This window comes from Puccinia triticina, chromosome 18A (genome assembly GCF_026914185.1).
Source record: "Puccinia triticina chromosome 18A, complete sequence".
Taxonomy (NCBI): Eukaryota; Fungi; Basidiomycota; class Pucciniomycetes; order Pucciniales; family Pucciniaceae; genus Puccinia; species Puccinia triticina.
In genome coordinates, this window is record NC_070575.1 from 1298160 (window position 1) to 1312394 (window position 14235).

General features: G+C 43.7%; 1 protein-coding gene across 1 annotated transcript; it reads left to right on the forward strand.

Annotated features, from left to right (window-relative positions):
• Positions 1-3983: 3983 nt before the first annotated feature.
• On the forward strand, positions 3984-5252 carry PtA15_18A166 (uncharacterized protein; the record flags this gene model as incomplete). Its single annotated transcript, XM_053164677.1, has 6 exons — positions 3984-4008; positions 4128-4284; positions 4357-4497; positions 4565-4631; positions 4700-4842; positions 4928-5252. 6 exons carry the CDS (start codon positions 3984-3986, stop codon positions 5250-5252), a joined length of 858 nt encoding a protein of 285 aa, XP_053028663.1.
• Between the last annotated feature and the right edge of the window lie 8983 nt (positions 5253-14235).

Sequence of the window (14235 nt, forward strand, 5' to 3'; positions counted from 1 at the left end):
GAGCACCTCTCAGAGACACTGTAAATAAATTCAAGACCACATTATACATGAAATATCCCGGTTATTTACATGAAAATAAAAACTTTACACTAGAACCTCACTGCCTACATGATGATGAGAAGGCAGGGGTTGATTTCAGCCAACTCACAGGGATTAAGGCTTTGTTTGGAGCCGATATAAATATAGGTGATATAATCATTGGTTAATTCAATGAAAACTACAAAATTCAACAGAAAGCCTCCAAATATTTTTCCTAGGCAACCTACAATACTGGTCTCTTCAATTATGAAGTCAGATTCAACTGATTCAGTCATATTCAGTACTGTAGTACCATTATATCGCTTTTGACCAAAACAAAGCAATATAATGGTATTATGGTGCTGAAGATGGCTGAATCAGTTAAATCTGACTTCATAGTTGATGAGACCAGTACTGTAGGTTTCCTACAAAAAAAAATTGGATTCTTTATGTTGAGTTTTGTATTTTTTATTGAATTTACAAATGATTATATCACCTATAATTATATTGGCTCCAAACGGGGCCTAAATGTGTGAATTAAATGCAAGCTCAATTCTTTTGAGGATAATTCGGAAAGCTAGCCACTTTTGGATTAAATATATCTTGTTTGAATTTCTTTCTCACATACTTTTTTATCCCACAGGATATTCTTCACATTGCTATATTTTATTAGGAGTTGTGAGGACTGGAACCCTGAAACAAAGATTCCAGACTGGAATATCAGGCTTAAATGTCCAAGATAAACACCAACATTATTGATATGAATTTTATCAACCAAGTTTTTTTTAGGTTTACTTACCATAACAAAACCTATTTTTATGGTGTTTGGGCGCAAATTTTTATGGCAGTAGTTGCACAATCTTTTCATCATCTAGCCCTGGCTATTGAAAGCCAGAGAGCAGTAGTAGATATATTCTAAAGGTAAAAGAATGTGTGAACTAGTCATTTCAGATAGTATATATTTATGAAGAAACTGGCCAAGTTGGAAAAAGCATCATCAATAAAAATTTCTGCTTGGATATACTTCAACATTTTCGACCAAGTAAAGAGGCGGGAAAATCAGCAGCTCTTCAATTCATTACGCACAACTCTGGCACATTGTCTGGGGACAGACAATAAGTTGGGGGAGGATGTGGTAGACACTTTTGTTCCGGATGGAAAAATTCAAAAATTTCTAGTTTACATATGTAGTGTTACATTACACCATCTAGTGATACACACACTCCCTTCAGTTTACATACACAGTTTTACAAAACTGCATGGATATAGCTTACATACTACCCTTTTACATATATATGTGTGTATATATGCGGCTACGTAGCAACCAGCCAGCCTGAGATGTGGCTGTGTAGCAACCACAAGCCACTTATTACAGTAACCTAGCAGCCACAAGCCACATTAATAAAGCGGCATAGTAACCATGGGGCTGTGCAAGTCACTCAAGCAGACTACACAGCAATACAGAAAGCTGTGCAGGTCACTTGAGAAGACTCCATAGCAACCAGAGGGCTGTGTAAGCCACACTTGTAACTAGATCACCAGCTAAATTTGCTCAGGTATACACTGCCACACTGTACATAGCTGTATTTGCACAGCATTTGTAAAGGCACACCAGCCAAAACCCCTCATGTACATAGACCACCAGCACAAATGCCTCACATTTTCCTATATAAGGAGGGGCTCTCTCTTCCTTTTCCCCCCATCCATGGCATCCAATCAAGGAGATCATTCCCCCCACGAGATTCAAATAAATTGTCACCCTCACGCTCTCTGCCACATAATAAAATACTAGCTTTATATTTTGAAATACACAGTCCATTGTGAGCCACTTGTGAGAAAAGTATTCAACTACACTAGACCGCTGTCTTCTTGCTTCCAGCCTAGCTGGGGGTGTTGTCAGTCTTTGTCTTTCAGAGAAGCAGGGGTTTCCCCACACATACTTCTCTAAATTCAGCCATAAGAGGTGCAAACCGCTTTTGGAGTCTCACATCGTAAAATTATTTTTTGGCATCCGCAAAGAGATCTCTCAAAGACAAGCCAGATGGTTGGTTCCTCTCGAGCTTTTGATATATGCCCGAGAATTTCAAGGTCCACTTTTGGATATGGCCCCATTTACGAGGCAAAGGAAGTAAAAAATAAGTAAAAAGATGCGAGAATGAATGATACATATGGCTCACCTGTGCATGACTTTTCCCCCATCTCTAGTCTCGCCGGGTGTGTAGAGGTTGTAGTCTTCTGCAATTAGGTTGAAGAAGTTTGCGCGCTTTTGACCGTTCGATCGGATCACATCCTCAGATGTTTTGAGCCAGCTTTTCGCAAGTTGCTCATCTTCTTGCAGTGTCCAATTCGGGCCTTGTTTTGGTGGCATTGGAGTTCAAGATTGTTGAGCAGCTGTAGGTGATATTGGATGTGTATGTTGGGCAAGCAGATCGATAGCTTCTTGGCAGGACCCTGGCAACCCCCTATAAATGGGCGGCACCAAAAATCTGGAAATTCGCAAAAATTCATACATTTGCAGAGCCCATTCATACACGTTTTGTGCGTACCCTCAGAGGATTTCCAAAATTTCCATACATTTTTCATGCCTACCATTATTTTTGCGGACGGGGGTGCAAAGCCTGTTTTTTTTGCAGCTAGCCATTTCTCATAGCTTCAGGGATCCTGGGTAAACTACCTAAACTGGCACAAAAATATTAACCTGGGTGTTCACCACTGCTGAGGGGGGGGGGGGGGGGGTGGAGAGAGAGCAGTTGTGTTCCCCTCATAAATTCATACATTTCTGGTTACTACCCTCCCTTCTCTGAGGAAAATTTTAGAAATTTGAGGTGCCTACCCTTAATGGCAAAAAAGGCCATTCATACATTTTCCGTGCGTACCATTATGCAATTTGGCCGGGAAATTCATACATTTTGGTGCCGCACATTTATAGGGGGTTGCCAGGGTCCTTTCTTGGCTCTAGCTTCATATGTAGATTGTGAGCTCACCGTTGCTACATGTAGCAACGGTTAGCCAGGATTCTAGCTTCGAGCTGACTTAGCTCAGAGCTAACCGGAACCGGTGCGGTTGAAATCTGTGGCTAAAGTCCTTAGCTCACGCTAAGTTAGCCAGCGATACGGATGCTCTTAGATTTTTGAAGCCTGTATTCACACACCACAGTGGCTTGGTTGGCTGGCCACAAAGACGTTCATGTTAAGGCTAGTCTGATCAAGGCAGAGGCTAAATACTAATAGCAGGGCTTGGTGTGCTATTTATCCGACCGAAATGGGCTGGGAAATAGAGGTGAGTTTTTCTATCACCTTTGTAAACCACATCCGACGTATCCGCAGCCACTCGGTGCTGTGCGCGCTCGACCGTTGGGCGTTGCGCTCGTGCCCCGATCAGAGTTGGTCATGGTTCGGTTGCACTGGCCGACGCTGGAGGATGGTCAACAGCTCATGTCCCCTTGATCCCACCTGTTATTGATCGCTGCTCCCCCTAGTGCCCACCTTCGGTCTGCTCCTTCAAATCGATTGACCCCATTCCTGCTTAACTTTTCGGCCTTACACTTGCTCTCGAACCACCCGATCTCATTGGTTAGTCGCTTCATAGTCTGGGGTGATCATCCACGTTGGCAGACCTCTTGCATCTGCGAGCCTCTTCAGAGCGCTGATAATCCACCAACCTGCTCAGGTCCATCCCCTCTCCAATCAGAAATAAGCAGACGAACCAACCTACTCAGCCAAACGACCTTGAAATGGCTACCTCTCACAATGACGCCGCCCCTAACGGAACCGATGGTGTAGCTGCCATTACTGATGCATTGGAGGCTACCACTATCCAAGAGTTAGGCAGAAAGGTGAGAATATGCTGTAATATGGCCCCCGATGATCCTTTGCAGATTCAAACTAACTACCGAGTTCCGCCCCGACCGATCTAGGTTTTTGTCGGAAACCTCAGCTTCGCGACCAAAGACGACCAACTCCGAGATGTGTTTAACACTCATGGTCAGATGTCAGTCAAATCTCCCGCCTTTTTCGGGGCGGGATTTTCGCGCGATGACCCCAATAGTCTTCCACTCAAACGCATGAACTGACATATTTATTGCTTGATTTATCGTGTGTGTCTAATAGCTCTGACGTCCAAATCATCCACCGTGGGACACGCTCCATGGGGTATGGCTTTGTCACCTTTGCCACCTGTGAGGAGGCTGAAAAAGCTGTCGCCGCGACCGACAAAACTGAAATCGACGGGCGAGCCATTAACGTTGAAATCGCGAAGCCTGCTCCCGTAAGTCTCTGGAGTCTCCTCCTTCAACACCGATAATATTTAATGTATTTTGCTTGTCAATGGTCCAAACAGGGCACACCTGGGGGCCCAGTCCCACGCGCAGCTGCCAGGGCTGGTAAGGCGTCTAAAGCTCGCCCAACCAACGGGGATGCGAAAGCTAGTGACCAGGACCCCGATGCCCAAACTGATGATCCCTCACCTACTGGCTCTAAGGTAAGGTTTAGCTCATTTATTAAAATGCATCCTTGCGAGTTCTCACGGCATCAATAATCTACCTTAGGCCAAACGCAGCGGAAATGGAGCTGGACGTGGTCGAAGCAGGCGAGGTCGAGCCCGCCGTCCCGCTGGTGAACCCAGGCCTGAGGCCAGCGGAGATGATAACGGTGCCGTGACCGATGCTTCCACTCATAACGAGGAAGAGCGAGCCAGCAAACCTCGTTCAACCCGCACTCGCAGTAGGCGAGGAAAAGCCCCAGTCGCAGCGGCTTCTGTAGATGGCGTCAAACGCGAGAGACGCCCTAGGAGAAAAGGTCCACCAGAAGGCGAACCCAGCCAAACGTTTGTTGAAATTATGACATCCAAATCTCGCGTTTTTTTCCCTATTGATGAACTTGAGTTGATTTTATTTTGTTTTGCTTGATAGGTCGTTGTTTGTGGCCAATCTGCCATTCGATGTGACGGACGAAAAACTGAAAGAGTTCTTTGCGAGCTACGAAGTCGTGTCGGCCCATGTGGTTTCCCGACGTTATGGATCGAGCACCGGAAGATCCAAAGGGTTCGGCTTTGTTGAATTTGCTAATGAGGAGAACCAACTGAAGGCCTTGGAAGAAATTCAAGGGAAGGAGATGGACGGCCGCGCGTTGCACGTCAAGATCGCCATCAACGAGGCCAAAAAGGATGCTGAAGAGGCCGCCGATAAAGACACCGGTGCTCCCGCCTCAGTCCCCGCCGAGCCCGCTGCGGCCTAGCGCCTCACATAGGATGTAGATAGTTCTTCGGTGTGGTCCAACTAACCGTCGAATTCACATATTTTGCAATTAAGTGCCACTCACATTGTTGCCGTCATCTTTTAGATTGATATGTTTCCTGAAGAGAAAATTATGAGTATCAATCTGAGAACATTTTCTCTGATCTAAGTGTGCGGGCTCACCACAGATGAGCCCTCGGAGCGGCCTGTTCGATTTCCTTTCGGATGCGGCGGCCCGACAGCAGGTTACTTGCCCATGGGAGCGGCAAGCAGTTGCAACTGCCTGTGGATTGCTCCGACACGGCTTCCCGCCTTCTTCACGGACAACCATGTCCGGCAAGAGGCACGAAGTGTATAAGGCGGGCAGGTCCGGACCCCTTCCAACCTATCTGTGAATTCAGGTGGGGTGATGAATGAGTTCAACAGAAGAGGGAGGCCATGTCTCAGAAGGATGGCTGCTTGCCTTTTCCTTGTCGCACCTCTGATTGACGCTAGCTTAACTAAGCCTCTCGAACGGAGGGTCCGGGGGACCCCGGCCGGAGGGCTCTCCGTAGGAGAGGCTTATGAATAATGTCTGCAGGCTGGCAGACAAAGGGAGAATTTTCAATCCTAAAAACACAAAAACACAATCTAAAATTTAGCACAAAAAATATGTACAAGAAAAACTGAATAGACAATTTTCTTGGCAGTACTGATGGGCACCCTCCCCCAAGTTTTTGAGGCATGAACTCCAAAACTGATTGAAGGAATCCGTTTTGGAGGTCAAAGGAATCCTGGAGGATATTCCATTGCACTGAAGATCCAATTTTGGATTTTCTGATAATATGCACAATTGAATATCCTATCTGCAACAATTGGGTGGCTGCAGGTGTAGGATCTGCAGATATCTGCAGGCTTGTGAATCCAATATTCACAAGGCATGATGGTTGTAATTCCTTGGTTTACATTCCTTTGTGTTTTTTTTATTTTTAAAACATTAGTACAGCAAAAATGATAAGGATTGGGGAGATGAGACCAGCACCATTTGAAAGCTGAGATTGAGAAGGTTAATTTGGCTCTGGGACAGGTCCACAGGAGCTGAGGGGGAGGCTGGGTGATGCTAAGTATTTTTCCTCCAGCCATTGGTGATTTCTTTCTCAGCCAAAATTTTGACTTTGTGCACAAGTCCCTCCCTGCGGGAGGGGCTGCTTCGCGGCCAGCCACAGCGAGCCTCCCACCAGGGGGGACTTGTGTCAAGTTAGGATTGACGGAAGTTTGGAAAATAAGTAGAGGATACAGACCCTAGTAGTCTTTGAACTCAAATGCCGCTTCCACGACTGAAGTGCTGTACCTCTCCTTCCGGCTGATATCAAGATTGATAGATGTATCATTTTGGAAAATGAAGGCAAAAGTAATTGAAAGTATGGTCATGAGTTCAAATAAACCCTCTAAAGGCACTACATGTCCCCCTTTTGAGATTGAAGAAGCAAAGAACTAAAAATGAATCTAAGAATGATATTAACCAAAAGTAAACAGGCTGAGGAGGGGAAACTTCAAGTGAGGCATGATTGAGAAAAAAAACCTGTGAATTCTGCTTTGTGAAAGTTTGAGAAGTGAAGATCTATTGGGTTAGGGCCTGTACCATAGGGCATGAAAATTGAAATTTTCCAAATTCATTTGCCTCAAAATTTCTTGGGACAAAAACTGAGCCTGGCCAAAATGTAGGCTGGAGCCTAAATGTGAAGAATTTCAACATTTGAACCCTCTGCTAGTTTTCAATTTTTGTGTAGAGGGCAAAAAAAGTTGAAATTTTTCAAAATTGAGGCCCATGGTACAGGCCCTTGATGTTTTTGCATAACAACAGAAAACAGATATGCTTTAGTAGCCAGTCAAGATTAAAGAACTCTAGGGATAATATGGCCTTATCTGAAGCCTCAAATCAATGGTAATGACAAAAGTCTTGAATATAATATGCGTGCTTGTTTCCAGAAAGGTGGCTTCACTATTGCTTGGTGTGTATCTTGAATTCTAAGCCCACACAATTTTTCATATAAATTCTCAATCCATTCTTGTAGTTCATTCTGTGTATCATAAAACTTTAATATATTTTTGGCAGGTTTTTTGTAATTCTCAACGTTTCGGTTCCATTTACCCCATTCCTGGCAGAATTCAACTAAATATCCCATCAATATCAGTTTGTTCTGCAGGAAATCAAAATCAATCTGATCAGGCTTCAATTTGATTAAAACTTCTTGATAGTGAATATTGAGGAATTTCACAATTTGGTAGGCCATTCTAAATTTGAAATTGAACATATTGCTGGATAGATCTGCTTGAGGTTTGTCAAAGTATTCAAGCACACTTTGAATTGTGAGCATTGTTTCCTGACTGACTGTCTTTTCTTTCACTCCAGCTCCTTGTTGAATTCTTAAGCTTGAGTCCATCTTGTTGATATCTTCAATAAAGCTGGCTGAACCAAAGTGTCTGAATACATTTTTCATTTTCTCAGATTCTTCATTGAATTCCACAGATGGTTGTGCCTCAGTTTCAATTATTTTTGCAATGGCATAATGTTTGGAGAGAACTTGATCTTGTGGAAAGATGGCTGTATTGCATGCAGTCATGTGTATCCAGGCAAGACGGGCCAGGAACATAAGAAAAAATCAGGTCTTCAGAAACAAGGCAAGATAGTGGAATCATGGCAAGGTGGGGACATACATTGGCAAGATTTAATAAAATGGTTTATTATATTGTCAGTCTCCCCAAATTCTCTTGCACTTTTAATCCCGCAACAACCATACAGGCCAATGTTGGAATTTCTGCGCTCCTCAATTGGGCATATAACTGCAATTTCTAGAGCTTTTTGCCTGAAAATGTGAACATCTTTGAGGAAATATGGTGTTCCTAGGTTGAACTTGCATAGATGAATCAGATCTACTAAAAGAAATAGGGTTCTTGAATATTCAGATCTGAAACCTTCTTCAAAATCTTGAGGATTTCTTTTTTGAAAACTGGAAAACAGTTTTTCCACACTTCTCCACCGCTCCAGGAATGGCTTCATCAGTATGGCATCTATGTCAGAGATAGGATCATCACTTATTGGAATTTTTGAATATAAATTACTCAGTTTGATACCAAATCTAATTTTTGTCTGTGCCTTCAATTCATTGTATAATCCTTCAATTTTGTTGGTGAGCATGTGTTGAAATTGATGTGAAGTTCTAAAACGTTTGAGTTTGTCAATTCCTTCCTCAATACCTTTTCTTCTACTTTTGAACATCTCAATTTTTTCTGTTTGAATGCAAGTGCGTGATTTGGTTGTTAGCAGAAAGGTCAGGATTGGGATCAAAAGGTCAACACCTACCCTTTTTTGTAGGTTCTGCTTTAGAAAATCTCTGCCTCAGACATGTCTGGTTTTTGACATTTCCTGTGTATCCATCCATTTTTGCAAGATCACTAGATCCTGGGAAACAATCCAAAGGGTAATGAAACATTCAAAAAGATGAAAAGACCAGTTAAGCCAAGAAAGGCAAATAGTAACAACATATTCATTTCTTACCCAAAGAGATCACTGCTGGTCCATTAAGACTTGACAGTGCTATCTGACTGGCTCCCAGTATGTACAGAGAGATGTATAAAAATTTGTGCGTGATGTTGATCAACATCTGAAGGTGAAGAAATTGTGCAGAGCCTTCAGGATAAAATGTGGGCAGAATCCCAAGGGAAAGGGGAATGTTTTTCTGGTAGACTGTCAATGTATCTAGGTTCCTTTGCAGATTTTACAGGTGATGCATAATTCTCAGACTCTACCCAGATAAACTCAAGCTTTTTAGGATGAGTCAAGAGGCTCTTACAGCTGACAGTGCCCTGGGCCTTACAGCACATCACACAAGCCCACACCGAAGTTAAAGCTCAGGCGCACCCAACACACCTGCCTGATGTCACTCAAGTACGTAACAAGAGGCGGCAGTTGCGGCGTGTCGGGACTCGGGAGGGATGTCTGAGCGGACCACCGAGGTCGGCGAGGCAAGACCGACAGATTGGGGATTTCTGTACATGGAAGTGGGCCGGTGAGGTTTAGAAGATGGGCGGCGCGCCGGAACCAGGAGAATCACCGCGGCGGATTCATAGGAGTGGGGTAGAGGGTCGAGGAGTCGGCAAGACAGCGGCACGCACATAGACGAGGACGAGGAAGTCCCTGGGATCGCATGTTCGACACGGTGAGAATGTAGAAACACCTACAAATTTACTTGGTGGAAACATGGCCTAGTTAATGAGACCATGGGTGAGTTTGTGAAGTGAATTTTATCTGTCGCCGGACACCCCGGGCAAAACCGGGTCCCGATACCCAAACAGGTTGCGCGGTCCTGTACGCATGTCAGGTGATGGAGGACCTGTCATGCATACAGGACAGCTAGCGCGGTAGCCCACACGCAGCTGTTGTACAGCTGACATGCATTGTATGTACATGTTTAGTCACCCACTCAAGTGCAAAACAGGAATTACATACTCATAATCCCTTAACCCATATCACATAATCTCTTAACACATAGCTCACATCACTGCACATATGTACATGCCGCATGGAGCGCAATACACACAGTCACCATGTGAGAATCGGAGTTACGTCCGATTACGCTAATGTCATGACTAAGGCTGTCTACTTTAAATACGCGTACATACGCGTAACAATTTCGAGAACTAGCTTATTGAAGATTACTTTCACACAGAGAAACGACGCAATGGGTTCGGATATTAGAGAAACATGATACTAGGAAATACGATGCTTGTATCTCCGTTACATTTAGATCATCTGATTGAAATCCAACCACAAAGCACAGATAATCTTGTAAGAAAGGAATATAAGACAGTTGTAGTTCACGTTGATTGTTTTCTTCTCTTTCTCCATCGTAATATTTTTGTTTTCTTCTCATCATCATCATCAGAAATCTGAAAAGGCATTCTTCAAAGTTATCAGTGAACTATCGTTAAGAAACACTCAATCTCTTATAAAGTTGTATCGCGCCTTTCGTTGTCATTAGCTCGTCTGTAGACATTTGTGAGACTTCATTCTCTGGCCTGTCCGATCCTTTATCGTAATACTCTAGTCATTACAAAAATATTACGATCATACTTCTTGGAGATTTCTTAGTTCTTTTATCACCGGATTTAAATACTTTAGAATGGATGTTAATCAAGAGGAACGCGTCCAGGAATTGGCCAACGTCCTCTCCAATCTTCAGCTCAACCATCAATCCGGACAACAAAAGACCGACCATCTCTCCAACGAAATCAACAGTATCAAAGTCGATCTCAACACCATCAAACTCACGCTTCAAGATGTCACCCAACGCCTTTTATCCTTTCATCATCAACTTTTGAATTTTCAACTTCAACCATCGGTACCTCAAGCTTTCTCGGATGTATCGGTAATGACACACGCCTCGTTCTCCGGCAACCCGAAGGAAATCAATAAATTCTTGTATTTCATCAAGGATCGCTTGGTCGAAGTGGAGGCGCGTTTCCCCAACGAGAAGAGCAAGATAAATTGGGTGGTCCGACATTTTTGACACTCCAATGGTAATATTTCTGAAACAGCCCCTTCTTATTTATGGTGGATTTCCGTTTTAAGAGAGAATGCTCGAACCCAAAACCTCCCTTCTAAATCCGCATCCGCCGAAGATCCTTATGTGTTACCATGTTTAGTTTCTATGCGCTCTTTTCTCTCTCACTTAGAAGAAGTTTTCGCCGATAGTAGTAGCGTTGAAGACGCAAAGAGAGCCTTGTATTCTTGTAAACAGGGCAATAAGCCTTTAGATGTCTTTAATTCTTTGTTCAGATCTCTTGTGTTCGCCGTAGATTTGACCGAAGATTGTCGCATTGATGTATATAAAGCTGCTATTAATCCGAAAATACTCGAAATCGCTATCCAGAAGGACTCGTGGAAGGAGGCGACCGATTTGAAGGAAAAGATGGCGCTATGCATTTTGGCCGCCAACATCCTGGACGAACTCACCATTCTCCGGACCAATCTATCAACCAAGCGGGCAGACTTTCAAATTCAGCGACCTCCTCCTCCTCCTCCTTCTCTTCCAACTTCCACTGCAACCCCTATGGACATCGACGCAATCACGGCAAGTGTTGGTTTCACCTTCTCCGCTTACCGTTCCCTCTGTGTCAAGCACAAATTATGCCAGCGTTGTCATAAGCCGTATGATGAAACTCACATCACCAATCGCTCCTGTCCCAACGTGGAGGTTCAAATAAAAGACAAGATCGCCCTTTTCACTAAACTCTCCAAATCCGCTCCCCCAACCACTCAACTCACTCAAATCGACTTGGCAACAACCGGTTCCGGTGCTCTTCCTTATTCTTGGGATCATATTGGGCCGGGTTCTTTCGCAGATATGTTGATGTTTGGCTGTGACGAAACAGGTGCACCACTTGATAATGGCGAGTTCAAATCTCTTTCCTCCCCTTTTGTTTCTTTAAATTCTCTCTCCCTTCCGAATTCTTCACCTTCTAGATTAGTTATCCCAATTCAATTATACCGTCCTGGGCTCCCCCCTGTGATTGCCATGGCTTTGGTGGACTCAGGCGCTGGGGATTTGTTCATCAACACAGACTTTGTAAGACTAAAACGACTAAAGCTAACACCTTTAACCATCCCTTTTTCGTGCAGAAGCTTTGATGGAACACCAGCTTCCTCCGGCGACGTCAGTCAGTGTTGGACCGGCAGTGTAGCGTCTTCGGATTTTTTGAATCATTCTCGGCTGTCCGAAGTTTCTCTCAACGTGGTTTCTCTTTCTTCAGTTGATGTAATACTTGGACTCCCTTGGCTCAAAGCAAATCAAGCTTGGGTCGGAGGTGCCAACGGACAACTCTATTTTTCACCACCCCTTCGTAATTCTCGCTTTTCTCTTTCAACTCAAACCCTTAATGTTGCTTCTATCACTAATAATCTACATCTCACTTGAGAAGAACTTTTGTTGTTACCATCTGCTCTTCGCTCTTTTGCTGATGTGTTTACTATAGCTAGCTTGCAATCACTACCACCTGTTCGACCTCAATTTGATTTGAAGATCCAAATTAAGGAGGGATGTACGCCTCCTTTCGGAGGATTGTACAATCTAAGCGAAGGCGAACGCAGACAATTGCGCGCTTACATTGACGAGAATCTCAGTAAGGGTTTTATTCGTTTATCTTCTTCACCCGCTGCAGCCCCCATTTTTTTTGTTAAAACTGAAGGAAAGGACAATAGACCTTGTGTTGATTATCGAGGACTAAATTCAATGACGGTAAGGGATAGTTACCCTATACCAGTCCTTTCTCTCCTTCTCAACAACCTGGCCGAGTGCAAATTCCTCTCCAAAGTTGATTTAAAATCAGCATTCAACCTGTTACGGGTAACTCCGGGTCAAGAATATTTGACCGCTTTTCGCACACCTTGGGGACTGTTTGAATACATGGTCATGCCATTTGGCCTTGCTAACGCCCCGGCCACCTTTCAACGATTTATCCAACACGTCTTACAAGAGTTCATTGATGTTTGCTGCTTTGTCTATATCAATGACATCCTTATATTCTCAAAGACCGAGGAGGAGCATGTCCAACATTTAACTTCAATTCTTAAGAAGCTTCGAGAATACTCCCTAAAGGCTTCATTGAAAAAGTGTGAATTTTTCCAGACGGAAGTACAGTTTCTGGGATTTATCATTTCTTCTCAGGGTCTTCGAATGGATCCGCGAAAATTAGACACCATTATCCAATGGCCTATCCCAGAAACTCTACGAGGCCTACGCCGTTTTTTAGGGTTTTGTAATTTTTACCAACGGTTCATACCTAGTTTTTCTCTTATTACTAATGATCTAACGGGTCTTACCAAGGAGGCTGCTTTTCATCCGACAAAGATGAAAGAAGCTTTGGCAATCAAGGAATTTGAAAAGCTTAAATCCGCATTTTTATCTGCTCCACTTCTCTCTCACTTTTCGTTTCAAGCAGATAGAATAGTTCACGTGGACAGTTTGGGATTTGCTATAGCCGGTGTCCTAAGCCAACCGGATTCTACTGGTCGTCTTCGACCGGTTAGTTTCTTTTCTCGCAAGCTGACCGATCAAGAAAGGGCTTGGGCTATTTTCGATTTGGAACTGTACGCAGTATATTCGGCGTTCAAGGAATGGAGGGCATGGCTTGCTGGTACTTCAAATCCAGTCCTGGTTTTTTCAGACCACGCAAATCTGAAATTTTTTATGACGTTGAAAAAGCTCACACCGAAACAAGCTCGCTGGGCTGCATTTCTTGATTCCTTTAACTATAAGCTGTTTCATCTTTCAGGAACTTCTAACCCAGCAGATGCCCCTAGTAGGCGACCGGATTTCGAAGTTCCGGAAAAACTCGAAATTCCAAATTCTTTACAAGCTCGTTTCTCTATCAATTCTATTGAGGCAAAGTCTCACGCAAGGGATGAACATGATATATATTTTCAACCAGTCTCATCTTCTTTTCTGGCGAGTTTACAGGAAGCGTACTTGACTCTTCCGAAGGAAGAAAAAGACCTGTATCATTTAAGCCAGGGTTGCTATTGGTTCAGACATCGCGTGTTTGTACCTTCATCACTTCGAGCACAAGTCCTTCAGATGTATCACGAGGACCAAATTGTTGGTCATCCAGGTATTGCCCGAACTTTATCATTGATTCTACAAACATTTGATTGGCCTAGCATCAGAAAGGATGTTATATCGTTCGTTTCATCTTGCGACTCTTGTCAACGCGTTAAGGCAAGCAGACAACAACCGGTGGGACTCTTACAACCCTTACCCATCCCCTCTTGACCATGGAATGTGATAGGCATGGATTTCATTACAAAGTTGCCCGTCTCTCATTCGTTTGATTCCATTCTAGTAGTAGTTGAACTTTTGAGTAAGACCACCCATTTTATTCCTTGTTGGGAGGCTATGACTTCAAAGGAGTTAGCAAAACTATTTCGACGAGAGATTTTTCGTTTA